We start from the raw sequence: 19,785 nt of genomic DNA on the forward strand, positions 1-19,785 counted from the left end.
AATGTGAATGTAAAAACCAATAGCACTTTATTAAAAAAAGTTTGTTAAAATCCTTGCAATGCACATCACCCAGTAGGGTTGTTTTTTTCTCAACAAAAGTGGCCCATTTGTGGTATTTCAGAATCTATATAGAAATGTATTTCTATTGTAAAATGGATTGTTACAGTCCAGAGTATCTATAATGGATGTTTATGGCTTGTGCAGGTAAAGGATAAGTTCACCTTCCATAACGTGTTACACTCGTATTCAGGGATGTAACATGTAACAAACAGACCGGCCCCCGCACCACCCCGATTTGACAACTATCCCCCCGCTAGCTTTCACAATTTAAAGAATAAAGTGGCCGCATCACTCATTCACAGTGTCCTGTGAATGGAAGACTACAAGGTCCGGCAGCCTTTGTGGCGGTTAGCTTGTAGTTTTCAATTAACTACCACGGCCCTGTAAAGTGTCAGTTGTAAATTGATCTCTTGCAGATTAAAACATGAGCAGATATACAATACAAATTTCTGATGCATAGCCCAATATAATTTCTTTGCAGTCCAAGTTGTAAGACAGAGAATATAAGAACTGATAGGGACAATGCAGAGTCATGTCTTGCTTTCAAGGTGCGATGTATTTCCGGATCAGCTCTGGATTCCCAGCCTCTGCCTTACCATTAGATACTGTAAAACAAAACATAGGTTAGACATAAACAACATTGCTCAAAGTATTGAAACCACTGGATTATCACGTCAATAAGGCTCTGTTCACATCTAGGCGTTTTGGGGCGTTTTTGGGGAGTTTTTCTGCTCTAGGATCAGCTCTCAAAACGCCCAACAAGACAAATCCTATTAATTTCAATGGCCCCTGTTCACATCTGAGCGTTTTGACGCTGTAAGCAAAACGCCCAACGCTCAAAAAAGTACATGAGCTTCTTTTTGGGCAGATTACAGGCGTTTTCCATTGGTTTCTATTCAATCTAAAAACGCCTATACAAAAAACGCCTGTAAATCGCGGTAAAAATCGCGGTAAAAAAACACGCGAGAACGCTACGCTCAGGTGTGAATGTAGCCTAAGGCAATTAAAATTTTTAGAAGGAAAGGCCAACATAATGTTTCCTTTAAAATTTGAAGCAGAAAAAACCTCAGAGACAGTTATAAAGAAATATTTTTTTTTTATTTACATTGTTAAGGAAATATTTATGAATTAACTGTCCTGCCATTGCAAGAAAGTAGATAAAAATGTATATTGGTTATTTTTAGTTATTTCTGCTTTCTATGAAATACACATTTTAATTTGACTCCCATCGGTTTTTTCCCCTATTTCCCCTCTATAAGTGCTGGGGTAGTCAAAACGTTGGTGACATAACCAGATTTTGGTTTGCAGTAGTTTACTAACTAACTTCTTTGCAGGGTAAAGTGATTTTTACTTCATTTTTTAGCAACCTTAAAAGTGATTGTAAACTTAAATTTTTTTCACACAGGGCAGATCCACTCAGAGGGGATTGCTCCATTGGACGACAGGTCCGTCCCTGCTCACTGTGCAGAGACAGACCTGTCAGAGTCCCGCTCTCCTCTATGGGGAGATCGGATGAAATGGACAGCATGCATGTTTTCATCCGATCCAACTTGCTGGACGGATGGCAAACGTATCGCCATCCGTCTGTTTTAAGCGGATCTTGTCGGAGCAGATGACAGACAGGTGTCAGCGGACACATCTCCACTGACATCCGCCTCTCCATAAAGGAGAATGGGTGGCCTGATCAGGTCCGCCTGAAAAACTGACCTGATCGGTCAGATTGTGTCAAAGGGGCCTTAGAACTTAATATAACCGATATTTATTGTTTTAAATCTACAAAGAATTGGACATTAAAGTGGTTGTAAAGTCACTATTCACAAATCCTGGAATCCCCTCTGTTACAGAAAGATATACTGTGCAGTATCTTTGATTACCACTCTTCTTCCACAATGTGAGAACTACAGTGAGAGGGGCTGAAATTTGCCATTGACGTCAGGCGGGAGAAGGGCAGGAGAGTGGCAGGAGGTCATGTGAGTGCACAGCGGCGCTCTGAAATAGGTTATTTTGCAGTGTCTTTTTTAAAACACAGATACAGCACAGTATATCTTTCTGTAACAAAGGGGATTCCAGTATTTGGGATTGATGATTTAACAGCCATTGCGGGCGGGATGGGAGAGGTGGGGAGGAGGTGGCTTACACACAGGCTCCCAAGCTGACAGGCGGGGGGGGGGGGGGAGAGGGAGAGACTGCGGGCTGATGGAGGCACGTAAACTGACCATGGTAGCATGGATCAGCAGCCATGATTACCATGGTCAGCACACTTAGGGGGGACACAGGAACAAGCAGGATCAACCAGGTATTTTACAGCATGGAGAGGGACAAAAGAAGCCGCACAGCACTATGCTGTATATCCAGCTTTAAAGGAACAGGATGTTGTACACATCTATACGCAGCAGTATGTAAATATATGGGCTTATTCTGCCAGCTGTGCCTGGCAGCATAGGGTTTCTCTGCATTTATCAGTGTTAAAAAAAAGGACTAGTTCTGCCTCTGAGGAGAGCGATTTGGTCTCTTTTATTCCTGTATGCTTAGGTCCACGTTTACAAGCCTACACCATACAGCATTCAAGTAGCCTACTGACCTCTGCTCAGGGCCAACATGTCACTATCAACAATGTATAGCCCGCTTTGCCTATTGCCAATAGACAGCATTAACACTGTACTCTTGTACACATGTAAACATTACACAGAATTTAAATGTGTATAGAAAAATTAAACATAGGATCTTCCAGACAGCTTCTGCCATTAAAGTCCTGCATTTTATTTTGTGAACTTTTAGGATGCTTGTCTGAAAGAGCTCTTGCCTCTGGTAAAAATTGTCACAGTTATCAGCGTGCTTTTGTCAACTCTAACCGATCTTTCAAGCCCTCAAATGGCTGGTGTCATTGTCCGTCATACGTGCAGTACAATGGCAACTGTAGGTCTAAATAAATAGAGGCTTAAAGCGTAGCTAAACCCAAAAACAAAAAAAATAATTTATTGTAGCTAATAATCATTGGATGTGGTGGCATTTAACTTTTTTTTTCCAGGTTTGTATTCTTTTATTTTCACCTGTGATCAGCCAGTAACATACCTCCTGTCTTAGAATGGCTACATCCACTCCTCCACTGCATGGAGGAGAGAGGTAGCCACCCTTGGTCAGCAGCATTGTAGATAGACAAGTATTGTAGTTAGATGGACTAGTAGATTTAGATGGCCTTTACATTAGTGACTAACAATGTAAAGCCCAACTCAAGCTAACACATATTGAGCAGTTACAGCAACAGTTTTTTCCCATAGGGGAATAAAGGTTTCACATAAATATTACCTGACGATTGTAAGCACCCCTGTTATTGATAAAGCAGAACTAATGCCATAAAACATCCTCTCCAATGACCTGGGTCCCTCACCAATGCAGGCATCTTATCCCGAGTGTCAGTCTTCTAGCATCTCAATTGGCTGGCTCGAGGTGACGCAACTCCTGCCCATGTGCTGGAGTCAGTCATGGATGGCACACATTTAGTTCATTCTACATGTTGTACAAGACTGCAAGCAGGCAGGTAGGGATTTCTTGTTTTGCAGAGTAGACACTTCATGTCTTTTCTGTGATAAAAGCCTGCCTGTTTACAGTCTATTAATGGAAGACTTTGGTTCTGCATTGACTCAACCATCTAACAATATTGCCACTTTTACAAGACTAAAATAATTTGAACTGCTTAATCAAACCATAGCAACTGCAGATCAAACAGAGGCTAATGTGACAGCTCCATTGGCTGTAAAGGACAGGAAGTTTTGGATCATCTTTAAAGGAAACTGAAAAATAACAGACTTATTGACTGAATCACCAGGTAATAAAACTATATTACAGGGGGACCCAGAAAACAAGCCAATCAGTTAGGTTGCAGTGCTCATGTGTTTAGGAGCAGCATACTGATAGAAGACAGACAAATGACAGATCATCAGCTTGTTGCTTCTTCTTTCACCAGTCAGTCACAGGCTGGGGGGGGAGACACAAGACATCTTAACAGCAGAAATGTAGGTCTTCTGTCTTTCTAGACAGTGCTATTCTGTGTAGCAGAGCTGTGTAAAGCTCAAGCCTGGGTAGAATGAAATGTAAATCCTTAGGCAGGTAAAATAGCTCTCTATAAGTATTTTATTTGTGTATTTAACTGATTGCTTGGTGTTCAGCTTTAAAAGAAGTATGGGATTTATTTTTATTTTTTTGCAAATCATACCTACCTAAGAAGATGAAGCATTGATGCGATGCTGCATCAGTCACCTGCCATTTCTAAGGCTGAGAACTTAGCAATCAAAAACCACTGATCGCTCAGTTCTCCTGATCCACACTGAGCAAAGAGCTATAACTGGCAGTCTACGGCACTCAGCGGTTTGCTGAGAAGCTGACCCAGGTCCCAGTTCAGGCTCTTGGGTGGATCCCAACCATATGGTCACGATCTTTCCCCAGCCTGGACCGGCTATGTGACATCAACCGACAGTGGGCTTTAGCTCACTGTTGGCTAAAAACTGGACACACTATTGCAGAAAAAACTGCACTCCTGTTATTTGCAGAAGCAGTACAGCCAAACGAGCTTTGGCTGTATTTCTCCTTTAATCATTTAAAACAAGCATATCATAGACAAAAGGCAATATGTTGGCAAACAGGACTTACATTTTTTCTACTGGCTATTGCTTGCTGTACCCACAGTATCTCCATAGCCAAGTGACTTCTAAGCATTTGCAGCTCATTCGGATTCTTCAAAGAGAGGTCTAAATTACAGAAACATCAGTCATTTATAGAGAAACAACAATCAATGTAAAACACTGTACGATGCAGAAACTAAAAGAAAACTCAAGAATATTCAAATACAGATCAAAAAGCAACATGACACCATATTACACATTATTTATGGGTGTAAAAAGTAACATGATAAGAAAATATATATATTTGTGATTGACAAATTAAATAAATAGATATTTTTTTATGATACACACACATTTCTGTTGATATACAAAAATGTATAAAACATTGTTATAAAGTATTCTATAGTGTACTCAATCTAGGAAGAGGAGAGAAAGGAAGGAGGGTATTAAAGCCTCTTCTAAGGCAAAAATATAGACTGCCATCACAGAACTGCTTATGAAAATGGCAGTTGCCTGTATACCACCATGCTAATCCAATGGCTTTTATACATTAAATGACTGACTTCACCTGCTGCAGTGTTGTTTAGAGCTAAGGCCTCCTAAAAGCATGAAACCAAACATAGCCAGGCAAACATCATTTTCATAAAAGGGCTTAACATTGGCAACCTATATATTTCTTTCAGGGCAGGCTTCATTTAATAACTGCAGAATGAAATTCAGGTCAGGAAGGCACAAAACACCCTAGGTCATGAAAATGTAACTCAGCTTTCAGCCGATATAACTAGCACTGTAGAGATGAAAGGTCCCTAAAATTCACAATAGATGTACAGTATAAGCGTTTCAGTGATTGAAAACTGAACACGTCGAAGATAAAAAATTTTACTGATGAATGGGAAAAGGCTCATCTTTTAAGATCGCATGCATTTTTGACTCATGAGGTTTCATTTTTGCTCCACATACAATGTCCGATTTCCAGTTATTTGACTAAATCAAATACCATGCCCAGTGGGTTTAGCTGGCCCCCCCATCCTGACATTCAGATTGGTACAAAAATAGAATATTGTACAATCAACCCAAACTTAGCAAATTATATTGTTCAACCAAACTGTAATATGTGCGGCCAGCTTTATGAAAATGTGCCACAGATCTCGGAAGATGCAGGTATCAGCATTTCTGCAATATTCCTAGGCCTTGTTCACATCTATGCATTTTTTAGTGCATTTTCAGTTTTGCAGAAACACACTACAGTCCATTTAACATGGTTTCTTATGGGTCACGTTCACATCTGTGCATTTTATGGAAAGGGCCAGGGACCAGCAGGTTGTGTTTTTGGTTTCAAAGACTTCAATGGATCAAAAATGTATTGGAAAATGCAAAATGAACCTGGAATATGCATTGACTGCAACCTGCATAGGGGTGAACCAGGCCTTAAAGCCGAGTTCCAGGCCCTGATTTTAATATCTTTAGATGTATTTTTAGCCCTTTACATTTTCAGTATAGCAAGTTTTTTTTTTTTTTGCTTACCTTAAGCAGCATAAAAATGTGGCTTTAAATTGTATCTGCTCATACAGCTTATGGTGTACCACTGCTACCTGACAAAATCTGTGAAATGGCTAATATTAACACCTATCCTGTTTTTTTTTTTTTTAAATCTTTGCCTCATGTATGCTTATTCATTCACAAAACAAAGCCTGCAATGACACTGCAGCCCAGGATACGTCATCATGGCAGCAGCTTCATCACAGTCTGTGTTTAGTAAACGGGCAAGTGCAAAGGTGCAGACACCACACCAGCGCTAGTGTAAGCTTGGATCAGAAGTACAGCTGTAAAAGCAAACAACTAAAAGCCAAAATTGTCAAGCTGATTAAAACAAACAAGGCAGACTTTCCATACTACAGAAGTAAAGAGCTAAATAAAAAAAAAACAGTATTAGAATATTAAAATCATGGCACCCAGAGCTTAAAAGGATAAGTTCACCTCTGGGAACATGTAACATGTTCCCAGTGCTGCTGCAGCAGCTGTCGGATCCTCCCCCTCCCTGTGACAGCAATACGGGGAGAAGTTCCCCGTACAGCTGTTAAATCAGCTCAACCATGTGGGGCTTCGCCCACACGGCCTGTCATTCAGTCACACAGCTCTGTGCGTGAATGAACTACAAGCCCGGACATCCTTTGCGGCTGTCGGCTTGTAGTTCTCAACAAACTACCATGGCGCTGTGGAGCACTGTGGTAGTTCATTGATTCTTCCGGTCAGTGTATCTGCTTGCCTGTATGGGAAAGTAGATACACTGGCAGATCTGCTTGAGACCTGCATGGCACCAGCCATCTGCTGATTGCTGGTGGAATGCTTTACATGCTCCAAAAAAAAAAAAAAAAAAAAGCACATTTTTTTTAACTGCAAAAAGGATACGGTCACCTTTTTATAAAAAATAATAAATGCACAAATTTTGCAGAAAAAACATGCATTTCCTTTTTATTCCTGCAGGAGCCTGGAAAGCATTGAACTTATGATCAGTGGATCACAGGTGCAATTACAGGCTTCTGAAGACAAGCCCTACAGCTTTCAGCCTGTACCTCCATACAAGCTGTCTGTTTGAAAGCTGCAGGGCTTTTGAATAAACTAAAAGGACAATCATCAGTGCCCTCACAGTTCATTCAGGACTACAAGCTGTCTGCCGCTTGTCTGTGGCCGACGGTACTTATTGTAGTTCATTCATTTACAGGGAACTGTGAATGAATGATGGGACCATGTGAGCAGAGCCCCACATGGCTGTGCTGTCACACTGAAGGGAGGATTTGGGGGCGGGAGAGAGAGAGGTAACATGTTCCAAAAAGTGAACTTATCCTTTAGGGTCCTTTCACAATGATCAGTTTTTCTTACGGTTTTGCCGTATAAAAAGCAGAAGAAAATGCTTCACTAATTAATCCTATGGAATTCTTCACACCTGCGATTCAGCTGCATTTTTAAAAGTGCTGCATGATGCATTTTTAGGGCAGAAAAAAAGGAAAACACCAAAAGCGCACCTTCCCATTAAATTGCATAAATAAACTGGCAAAGACACTTTCGAAAACGCACATGCGGTTGCGTTTTTGGTACATTATTTTCTTTTTTTTATACACAGGTGTGTGCTAATGTCAGGGAACCACAAAAGACACAGAAAACTTGGCAAAAACCCATATGCTTTGACGGAGCAGTGTGAAAGCAGTTTTAATCAATTTCTGTTCAAAAAAATGAATACATCCAATTAAATTGGCATGTTGAAATAGAAGGTTTTTTTTTTTTTTTAATTACCTTTCCATTTCAGTCTGCAGCCAATGTAGTTATTTAAAACTATCAAAAAATGAAATGCAATATGGCAACCTGGAGGCTTTCTGTACACCATTGGTGTACAGAAGGCCCCCAGAAATGTTTCCTGCTTTGTGATTGGCTCACTGATTTTCTCAGAAGTGTGCACTAAGATGTAAAAGTAAAATGTTTAGAAGCAATATTTAGGGCATCCCCTGTAATAGGAATTTCATACTCCCTAATGCTTTTCCATTAAAGGGATGCCAAGACCACAGCTTTCCTCATCAGGAAACAGAGATTGCCTCAGGTAGTTATAACTGGGGCTGACCCTAAGATCCAGTATTTAGGAAGGAAAGAACATAGTAAAACAAGCTATTTCCTCAGAACAGAAAAGATAGGAAGCTGTGACAGATGGTTAAATCCCTGCAATGTACATAAGTCACCCAGAGAGAATTGTTTCTTCCTCATACACAAAGTTTCCCATAGTTCACCGATTTTTTCCTCACCTGCATCCATGGATTTGTCACTCCACACAGAGCTGCTTCTTGTCCATTCTAAACTCTCATATCTTTGATCTGTGTTACTTGTTATGTTGGAATGGAGGAAATGCTGTCCTTGTGTTACTGGCAAAGGGTTTTTCTCTTCTGAAACGCTTGTCCCTGGAAGGATATATTCCCTGTCTGGGCTCTCAGTCTGTAAAGCCTGGGTCTCTGGCAGAGGGTTCTCAATCTTGCTGCCAGTAGTCTCTGACACTTGGTGCTGTCTTGTGGGGACATCCTGAAGCCAACTCTCTTTTCCTGGCAGGTGCTCACTTTCTGACAGTTGGCACTCTGCTGGCACTTCTCCAGTGTCTGATGGTTGGTAATGGTTGTACTCTCTTTCTAGGTTACACGGTTCATGTCCTGAGTCTTGTCCAGCTTCCTTTCTGTCACTAGACGATAGGATGGAGTTTGTGTTTCTGGTATGTCTGCCTCCACCATGACCATTCCCTTTACAAGCTCTGAGTCCAGCTGTATCTCTGTGCTGAACCTAGAAGGGGAGAGACAATTTGGGGTTGATTTACTAAAACACAAACAGGCTTGTTCACTCTGCAAGGGAAGCTACTGCAAAGGAATTTTCCCCAGAGCTTAGGGAATGAGGTGAAGCTCCATCATCCAATCATGTGCAGGCAAAAATGCATTTTTTTTATTTTTCTTGCACATGGTTGGGTATTCCTTGCAAAGAGAAATTGCACCCCATTCACTAAGATTTGGGCAAGATTCCCATGTAAGCTTAAAGAGGTTGTAAAGCCATTTTTTATTTTCAGAAAATAAAAATAAATCAGGTTTATACTTACCTGCTCTGTGCAATGGTTTTGCACAGAGCAGCTCAAACATCCTCTTCTGGGTTCCCCCGCAGTCACTCTATGCTCCTCCTCTTCTGCGAGTGCCCCCATAGCTAGCCACTTGCTATGGGGGGGGGCACTTGTACGAGTGCACATGGGTTGGGCTGTGTGCATTCATAGACATACATAGTGTAGCTTGGCCCCGCCCCTGCTCCCTCTTCATTGGTTTTAACTGATCGCAGCAGGAGCCAATTGCTACTGATACTATCAGCAAAGCTTGTGAGACCAGGGAGAGGATAAAAGAGCTGCAGTATATGTGCACAGTGTTAGACTGATACAGGAATCAGGTAAGTTGTTAAAGGGTAACTCCACTTTTTTGGGGGAAAAATAGCAAATAAAGAAAAAAACAATATATCGTATACAATTGTGACACAAATCATATTGTAATTGAATCTTAAAATTTAGTTTTCCTTTTCAATCTGTAGCGGTTGTCATCTTCTGAATATGCAATGTAATATGGCTACCTAGAGGTGTTCTGTACACAGAATGTATACTGACCACACCCCAGAAACATCATTTCCTGCTTGTGTGATTGGCTCACCAATTTTCCCAGAAGTCTGCACTAAGATACAAGTCAGATTTCAGGCATCCCCTGCAACACAAATGTAATTTTTGGTGAAATATTTTCAACAGGAACACGTCTAAAGGGATGCAGGCCCAGCAGCTTTCCTCAGAGCTCTGCAGCTGCCACAGGTGATAGATAATTAAGAAACCACTCCCATTTGACCCACTCAGCACAGAGGCACAGCCAATAATTTCTTCAGAATAACAAAAGGTAGGAATCTGGTGTTTCACTGCATTCAATTTGCATGTCAGGAGATTGTGACCGACTCTCTATGGAGCCGGTTCATAGATCTCCTAAGCGGCTCCGTAGCAAATTGCACAGGAGTTCTGTGTGTCTTCTGATCTGTTTCAGGTCCAATCTTAGCCAAAAATTCAGACCTGAAATGGTGAACACCTGACTGCTGTGAGACACTCTATGCCGTAGTGTGAACCCAGCCTAAAGCGGAGCTTTACTGCATCAGAGCACCAAAAACACTATTTAATTCATTTCTAATATTCAGAGCAAACTCTCCCATCCATCAATGTCCCCATGCTTAATTTTGCTAAGAAATCACTTTGAAAACACCCACTAGCATTTCAGAGTGGAGCCATCTTGAGTAAGGGCAGATGATTCATGTAGCAATTACTTCCTGGAATCCATCTGCCCTTAGCATAGAAAATCCCTTCTCCTCAAGACTCCCAAGGTGTATGACATCAATTGCCTAGGCAAGAAACCAGGAAGTAACCGAAGAATTGTGTAAAAAAATTAAAATAAAGTTTAAAACAAGTAAAGTAAATTTGATATAGCTATTTACTAATGCTAGCAGCATAAGGATTAAAAATAATCAATTTTCATTGGGAGAGTGAAGTTCCGCTTTAAAGCTTGCTTATGTATAAAAAAAATATAAGCAAGCTGCCTGTATTTCTTTTTCGAGCTTCAGATGTGCAGGTCACATGATCATTCTTTATTTATGTGCGTTTTGCAGACCTGCAGGTTGGCATGTACAAAGCAAGGCAGCACATCATAGAGGGAAGTTTTTACCGCCGAGCATCAGAGTTTCCAAAGTAATGAAACACATTCGTACCTGCTGGCATTTCATAACTTCCTTCAGTGACGTGCTGATCATGCTCTGCTGGTGAGTGGGGACTCAGGAGGGGAGCACGGAGTGTCACCTGAATCCTATATGACTAGCGCTGTCACCTATCATTGATGGGCGTTTACTTGCTTGATCACACCTTCACTTTATGGATTATTGATTGCAGTGGCACTTTATTAAATGCACTGGCACTTTATGTAGGACTAGCCTATGTTATTGTTTTAAGGAAGCAGCGCTAAGTTTAAGAACTTTTGTCATTGTATGAAGTTTTTAACCTTTCACATTAGCAGCAGCTTCAATTTTTATTGCACTTTCACATGGTTCTATCATGTGTTAATTATTTACACATGGTTGTGAGTACACCATAATTGATAGGACACTGATCAAAAAAAAACAATAGTGCGGGTATAATCACCTTATCATTTTTCATCAGTAACGTCTGTCAGTGCCCATCAGGGCTGCCTAGCACATGAGTGAAGGAGAAAAATTACTTATTTAGAAAATGTTATAACAGAAGCTAAGAAAAACTTTTTTTTTTTTTTTTTTACAAAAAGACGTTGGTCTTTTTTAGTTTGTTTAGCAAAAAAAAATACAGAGGCGATTAACCACTTAAGCCCCGGAGGATTTGGCTGCTAAAAGACCAGGGGGTTTTTTGCGATTTTTTACTGCGTGACTTTAACGAACAATTGCGCGGTCGTGCGATGCTGTACCTAAACGAATTTGACGTCCTTTTTTTCCCACAAACAGAGCTTTCTTTTGGTGGTATTTGATCACCCGTGCGATTTTTTGATCACGCGCTATAAACAAAAAAAAAGAGCGTCAATTTTGCAAAAATAACAATATTTTTCACATTTTTTTATATGAAATTCCCCCCCAAAAAAATGTAAAAATCAAAATTTTTTAACATTTTCGGCCAATTTGTTTTATGCTACATATGTTTGGTAAAAAAAATTGCAAAAAGCGTATTTTGATTGGTTTGCGCAAAAGTTATCGCGTTTACTAACAAAGGGAAAGATTTGTCATTTTTTTTAACGCGTAATGGCAGCGATCTGCGATTTTTTTTGCGGTACTGCGACATTGCGGCGGACAGATCGGACCCTTGACTGACATTTTTGGGGTTACCAGTGACATTACTGCAGTAATCAGTGCTATACATATGCACTGTTACTGCAAAAATGACACTGGCAGGGAAGGGGTTAACTGTATTGGAGAGGGAGGGGTTAAGTGTGTCCTAGGGGCGTGTTTCTAACTGTAAAGGGACATGGCTATTGGTGTAAAAACAGAGATCAACGGTCCTACATAGTAGAACCGTCTGATCTTCATTTTTACACCAGGGAGAATGACAGGCGGCTTGTTTACATAAGCCGTCCGCCTTTCTCCCTTCACCGGAGCGATCGTGAGTGACCGGCGGACGATCGGGTCCGCCGGTCACACGCACTGACTTGTCAGTGAACGAGCCGGGGCGGGCGCGCCCCCGCCCGCAATTGGATCACAAGTCAGTGACAGGCGAGTGACGTACCCCTACGTCACTCTGCCTGGCCGGGGCTGACCGCCGCAGTATATAGTCGTGCGGCGGTTGGCAACCGGTTAAATACCACCAAAAGAAAGCTCTATTTGTATTTAAAAAAAAGGATGATAAAAATTGCATAGGACTAGTGTTGCATGACTGCGCAATTGTCATTCTTAGGGTCCTTTCACACGGGGCGGACCGTTTTTTGATCCGCTCCGGCACTTTTTTTTTTTTTTTTACGGACACAGATGACACTTGTGTCATCCGGTCTGTATGTCAGTTTATCATCCCATCCATTTGCGGATGATAAACAGAGATAATGCATGTCAATGGGATTGCGGATGACACCACTGACATCCCTATTTGCGTCCGTTCCGTTTTTTTAAACGTAAGAGAAGTAGGGTTCTCTTCCGTTCCAAAAAACAGAATAGGAAAGGATGCAAATCGGATGTCAGCGAATGTTCATCCACAATCCCATTGACATGCATCATGTCTGTTTTTCCATCCGCAAATGGATGGGATGATAAACGGACATACGGACCGCCCGTGTAAAAGGACCCAAAGTGTGACAGCGCTGAAAGGTGGAAATTGCCCTGGGCAGGAAGGGGATGAATGTGCCGGTAGGCAAGTGGTTAAAAAAAAACAAACAAACAAAGAGGCAGAAAATGATTTTTTTTATTAAGTTTACAAAGACTTAAATGCAGCGAATGCTCAGCAGACTCACCACAGTGTTGAAGAGTGGCGGGGATAGGAGCCGTGCCCCCCACTGTACAGCAATGTCCTCTCCTTCTATGTCTCTTACTACAGCCTCATAGTCCTGCAACACTCTCCGGAGTCTACGGCGGAGCAGCACACCGCGGGTGTGAGCCTAAAACACAGAGCACACACTGTATATATCATCCTGACCGCCCACCGACCCCTATCATTGTATACTGCACCCCTCACCTGTAACACTACGGCTGCAGCTTCCTCCTCCATCAGTCAACTGTAACCGCTACAGGGGCAGGAAGTGACGTCAGCGGAGCACCGGAGAAGTGGGCGGAAGCTACATAGAATAAAGTGAAGCCCGGGAAGAAGGGTATCACTGTCACCAGCAGGCCAGGGTGCAGAAAGCAGAGCAGAAGGGATGTGGTGGCAGCATTATAGGGTGACCGGGGAAGGGGGGGTCAGCGTCAGCCTTGTGAGGTAAGGCTTATTGTAGATGTAGAAGGTGATGGGAGATGGCTGACAATGGTGCATAAAATAAATAAATAATGCACTGTCTGTGTTGCAGGGTGACAGGGATGTTCTGAGCCCATTCACACCACATGCAGTGGGATGCTGTTTTGACTGTACTCTAACCTCAAAGACCAGGGGTCTCCCAACTTTCCAAACAAAGGGCCGGTTTATTGTCCTTAACGCAACCACCTTCCCAAGCCTATTCGGACACTGCGCTCCTACAAAAATGTACTTTTTGTGCTACAAAATTACTTAGAACTTCCAAACATTACATATATATATAGACTGCTGCGCATATACAGTGTGACATAAAATATTGCAACGACCGCCATGTTAGTCTCTAGGGTCTCTGCTAAAAAATATATATATATAAATATATATTACAGTATCTCACCAAAGTGAGCACACCCCTCACATTTTTGTAAATATTTTATTATATTTCTTTTTGTGACAACACTGAGGAAATGACACTTTGCTACAATGTAAAGTAGTGAGTGCACAGCTTATATAACAGTGTACATTTGCTGTCCCCTCAAAATATCTCAACACACAGACATTAATGTCTAAACTGCTGGCAACAAATGTAAGTGCATCCCTAAGTGAAAATGTCCAAATTGGGCCCGAAGGGTCAAAATTTGTGTGGCCACCATTATTTTCCAGCACTGCCATAACCCTCTTGGGCATTGGGTTTACCTTAGCTTTACAGGTTGCCATTAGAGTCTTTTTCCACTTCTCCATGATGACATCACGGAGCTGGTGGAAGTTAGAGACACTGCGCTCCTCCATCTTCTTTTTGAGGATGCCCCACAGATGCTCAATAGGGTTTAGGTCTGGAGACATGCTTGGTCAGCTTCTTTAGCAAGGCAGTGGTCGTCTTGGAGGTGTGTTTAAGATTGGAATACTGCCCTGCGGCCCAATATCCGAAGAGAGGGGATCATACTCTGCTTCAGTATGTCACAGTACATGTTGGCATTCATGGTTCCCTCAATGAACTGTAGCTCCCCAGTGCTGGCAGCACTCATACAGCTCCAGACCATGACACCTCCACCACCATGCTTGACTGTAAGCAAGACACACTTGTCTTTGTACTCCTCACCTGGTTGTCGCCACACACTCTTGACACCATCTGAACCAAATAAGTTTATCTTGGTCTCATTAGACCACAGGACATGGTTCCAGTAATCCATGTCCTTAGTCTGCTTGTCTTCAGAAAACTGTTTGCGGGCTTTCTTGTGCATCGTCTTTAGAAGAGGCTTCCTTCTGGGATGACATTGATGCAGACCAACTTGATGCAGTGTGTGGCGTATGGTCTGAGCACTGACAGGATGACCCCCCCCACCCCTTCTGCAGCAATGCTAGCAGCACTCATACGTCTATTTCCCAAAGACAACCTCTGGATATGACGCAGAGCATATGCACTCAACTTCTTTGGTCGACCATGGCGAGGTCTGTTCTTAGTGGAACCTGTCCTGTTAAACTGCTGTATGGTCTTGGCCACCATGCTGCAGCTCAGTTTCAGGGTCTTGGCAATCTTCTTATAGCCTAGGCCATCTTTATGTAGAACAACAACTCTTTTTTTCAGATCCTCAGAGAGTTCTTTGCCATGAGGTGCCATGTTAAACTTCCAGTGACCAGTATGAGAGAGTGAGAGCGATAACACCAGATTTAACACACCTGCTCCCCATTCACAACTGAAACCTTGTAACTCTAACAAGTCACATGACACCGGGGAGGGAAAATGGTTAATTGGGCCCAATTTGGACATTTTTCCTTAGGGGTGTACTCACTTTTGTTGCCAGCGGTTTAGACATTAATGGCTGTGTGTTGAGTTATTTTGAGGGGACAGAAAATTTACACTGTTATACAAGCTGTACACTCACTACTTTACATTGTAGCAAAGTGTCATTTCTTCAGTGTTGTCACATGAAAAGATATGATAAAATATTTACAAAAATGTGAGGGTTGTACTCACTTTTGTGAGTTACTGCAGGCATGAAGGCGTTAAGGCTCTTTTTTAAGTGTCAGAAAAAGGCTTAGTCTTTAAAGGAGAAGTATAGCCAAAGCTTGTTTTGCACTCCTGTGACCCGTTTTCAGCAGGGAGTGGACTGAAGTCTGCTCTCTGCTGATGTCACGGATACCAGTCCAGGCACCGCGTCATCACAACAATGGAAGTCCGGATCTGCCAGGTTCCTGGACTGACACCCGGCTCAGTCTCTTAGCGAGCCGCTGAGAGCCTGAGCTGGCCACTCCCTGCCCCTCCACAGCCCAGCGCTCCAGTGAGCGAAGAGAGGGCAGTGCAAAGAGCTGTGACTGACAGTCAGCAGCTCTCTGCTCGGGGAGCTGTCAGAACTGAGCGATCGGCAGTGTTCAATCATTCGGTTCTCGGTACCACCTAGGTAAATATAAATGGAGGAAAACATTAAAACCCCATACTTCTCTTTTAAGTGGTTAAACGGACCTCATTTACAGACCAAAATTCATCCCTTTGATTCTAAAAGAATCAAATTATACAATGTTTCTTTTTATGTCGCAGCGCTGAGCAATGTTGTGAGCACAGGCCTCCTCTGCACTTACATGAATCATGAAAATGGCGGAATAAGATCATGACAGGGGTTGAATCATGATTGCGATTTTTTTTTTTTTTTTAACGCTTAATCGTGCAGCTCTAACTTGAGCCCATCTCTATTTAGTGATGTTGCAGGAGTGTCTCGGCTGCCCAAGACTCTCCCTCCTCATTGGCTGACATGGCAGCGTGGCACCATTGGCTCCCGCTGCTGTCAATCAAATTAATTGAGCCAATGAGGAGAGAAAGGGGACGGGGCCAGGTGGTGGCTCTGTGTCTGAATGGACACATAGAGCTGCGGCTCGGCTCCGGTGTCCCCATAGCAAGCTGCTTGCTGTGGGGCCACTCAACAGGAGGGAGGGGCCAGGAGAGCCGAAGAGGGAACCGAGAAGAGGAGGATCTCGGCCACTCTGTGCAAAACCAACTGCACAGAGGAGGTAAGTATGACATGTTTGTTATTTTTAACCAAAAAAGTAGAAAGTGTATTTGTGGGGGGAATAGTGCCTAATTATATATTTTAGTGGAGGGAATTATGCCCCTTTGCCAGTGAGGATTAGTGTCCTATCATAGGTGTCAGTGGAAGGAAAAATGCCCCATTTTTGGTGTCAGTGAGAGGAATGGTTCCCCACTGTTGGTGTCAGTGGAAGGAATTATGTCCCCTTGTTGGTGTCATTGGGAGAAATAGTGCCCCGAGGGCTAGATAAAGGCAAGCAAAGGGCTGCAGTTTGGAGACCCCTGGTATAGATGGTCCAAAATCCCGGTTATCCTATGGGTTTACTTCACTCTATTACAGTGCATTGAGAAAAGGACAGCAAGATGCATTTTTACACACTGCAAAATATGCATGCAAATGCATAACAGTGCATATAACAGCCTAAAGAAAAACAAAACGCACATAGAAAAAACACATGTCAACTGCATATGAATGCACATAAAATACAGGCAAATGTGCATGAAAAAACATGCTGGAAATGCACAGTTTCTGGTGTGAATGGGTGCTTAGGGGAAACAAGGAAGGTGGAGGGGGTATTATAGTGTCAGTGCTACAGGGTGATATAGGGGTGATGGGAGGGGGAGTATCAGTGCTACAGGGTGACATAGGGGTGATGGGAGGGGGAGTATCAGTGCTACAGGGTGACATAGGGGTGATGGGAGGGGGAGTATCATTGCTACAAGGTGACAGGAGGGGAGCAGGGTGACATGCAGGTGCGGTGACAGTGGTAAAGGTTGATAATCAGGAACTGGGTGAAGGGAGTTAAATGATAGAATAGTGATTTTTTTGTTGGGGGGGGGGGGGTGTAGTGTCTGTGCTTCAGGGTTCCATAGAAGAACAAGGTCAGTGGAGATGATTGATAGGACATGCAATGGCATGGCTGCAGGGAGACATATGGTTACTGGATGAGGCTGTAGTGTGGGTGGAAACTGGGTGATAGGTGGGTGCAGTGACAGAGGGTGATTTGGGGGGGGGGGGGTGACATGGAGACATTGCAGGGTGATGGCAGATGAGTAACATAAAGGTGGCCAGTGCTACAGGTTAACCAGGGGTGGGATACCGAATGACAGAGAAAGGTGGGTGTTAGAGGGTGATATAGAGGTGTTGGGTGATAAGGGTGCAGCATCAATGCTACAGGCTTACTTGGGGGAGAGGCTGAAAGGGCAAAGTGAAAACCTCTTCTTGAGGCAGCTTGAAATATTGCATGCAGTTAAATAACTATTCTGGTACATCACTAAACTTTATTTAGTGACTGGGCCCTTGTGATGTGGGGCTGTTTGTTGAAGTGGGGTACAGTGTACAGGTGGGGGGGGGGGATGGAGGCAACAAAAGGGGGCATTAAATGACTGAGGAACACTATCGGTGGTGTGAGCAGGATACTGGGAGGGGTATAATGTGCCTGGAGGGTTTGTGTGGGGTGCAGGGAAGGATGCAGAGTGTCTGTGGGAATAAGCTGTCCCTGGAAAGGATGTTCTGCAAGGTAGTAAGTTGGCTGGGGAGGGATACGCTGACAGCAGTAAGTGAGGTCAGCTAGGAGTGGTATTTGTGAAGCACCAATAGAAAGTGGCGAAAACACAGCACACAGTGAGGGGAGTTTACTAAGACTGGAACTGATAGAATCTGGAGCAGTTTTACATGGCAATCAATCAGCTTCATGCCATATATCCAAAGCTTAAAGTGGTTCTAAAGGCAAAAATGTTTTTTTTTTTTTTGCTTTCCCGACATTAAAGAGGTTGTAAACCCCCGTTAATGATTTTTGCCTATAGGTAAGCCTATATTAAGGCTTACCTATAGGTACTGTAAATATCTCCTAAACATGTACCGTTTAGGAGATATTTACATTGCATGCACCCATGCCATTCCTTCAGAGCCCTGTGCCGTGAACAGCGGCTCCCGTGCACATGGACGGGAGTGATGTCATCGCGCCTCCGGCCAATCAGATGGCCGGAGGACGCGAACCAGGAAGGACGGCCGAACATGTCTGCCGTGTTAACGGTGATCGGGCGGCACTGCAGGGGCTTCATTCTTAGGCTGGCCATACACTATACAATTTTCTTATTCCATTTCCTTTAGATTTACCTTAAACTATGTAGTGCAAGGGCCTGCCTGACTGCATACAAATTGAAAGTGTTTAGGTTTGACCCTATATTACATGGTTTTGGTAAATCTAAAGGAAAGTTGAACAGGAAAATTGTATAGTGTATGGCCAGCCTTAGGGAAGAATTTCATAATGAGCTAGTATGCTATGCATACTAGCTCATTATGCCTTTGTCTTTCAGGTTTTTCTTTTTTTAATTTTTTTTTCTGAGGTTTACAACCTCTTTAAAGTGGTTGTAAACCCTTACATATACCCAGATAAGTGACTGCCTTCAGGTGATAAACAGAGATGAAACAATTCCTCCTACATAAGTTTTACATGTTTATCTGCAGTCTTCTCTTCTCTACATTCGTTCAAATTCCAGAATTTTTAAAACTTGTCTGAGCTGTCAGAACAAAGCGGGCAGAAAGTTGAAGTCACACTCTGCAGAGGTCAGTGAGAAGAGCTCTGAGAGCTAATTGGAGAAAAAAAGACACACATCACACAGGAACAGAGCTGAGGCTGTCATTCAGCTGGTGGTCCCTCCCCTGTCATTAATTTTCTCATCAGGAAAACTTGTCAGAAGTGATTCATGCTGATAGCAGAGGAACGAGGTATTAGACAGAAATGACACTTAGTTTTCTGGATTGAGACAAGTACACACTATAGAGGAATATGCTTTCTTCATGTTTAATGTCAGAGGTATGCAACCACTTTAAAGCGGAGTTCCGGGCACAAAATCGATATTTTTTTTTGTGCCCGTCCGCTAGTTCGACATCACCTGAAAAGGAATTGGATAGTTAGGTTTTTTTTTTTTTTTAAAACTCACCTTGTAATTGAAGATCATAAATACTCACCTCAGGGTACTTCCTCCCTCAGCGCCGCGGCTCCGCCTTCACTTCCTGTCTCGCAATGATTCCTGGGAGCTGAACGTCA

The 19,785-nt window shown here is 42.8% G+C and overlaps 2 protein-coding genes across 2 annotated transcripts in view; both read right to left on the reverse strand.

Annotated features, from left to right (window-relative positions):
* The window catches only part of PTP4A2 (protein tyrosine phosphatase 4A2), a 326,374-nt gene that overhangs the window by 223,286 nt on the left and 83,303 nt on the right, over positions 1–19,785 (reverse strand). The gene's annotated exons all lie outside the window — the stretch shown is intronic.
* Positions 454–13,476, reverse strand: IQCC (IQ motif containing C; the record flags this gene model as incomplete). Its single annotated transcript, XM_082248084.1, has 5 exons — positions 454–665; positions 4,708–4,805; positions 8,471–8,993; positions 13,223–13,366; positions 13,444–13,476. The coding sequence occupies 5 exons, from the start codon at positions 13,474–13,476 to the stop codon at positions 627–629; spliced, it is 837 nt and encodes a 278-aa protein (XP_082104210.1). The 3' UTR covers positions 454–626.

This window comes from Pelophylax lessonae (genome assembly GCF_965119305.1).
Source record: "Pelophylax lessonae genome assembly, chromosome: 2".
NCBI lineage: Eukaryota > Metazoa > Chordata > Amphibia > Anura > Ranidae > Pelophylax > Pelophylax lessonae.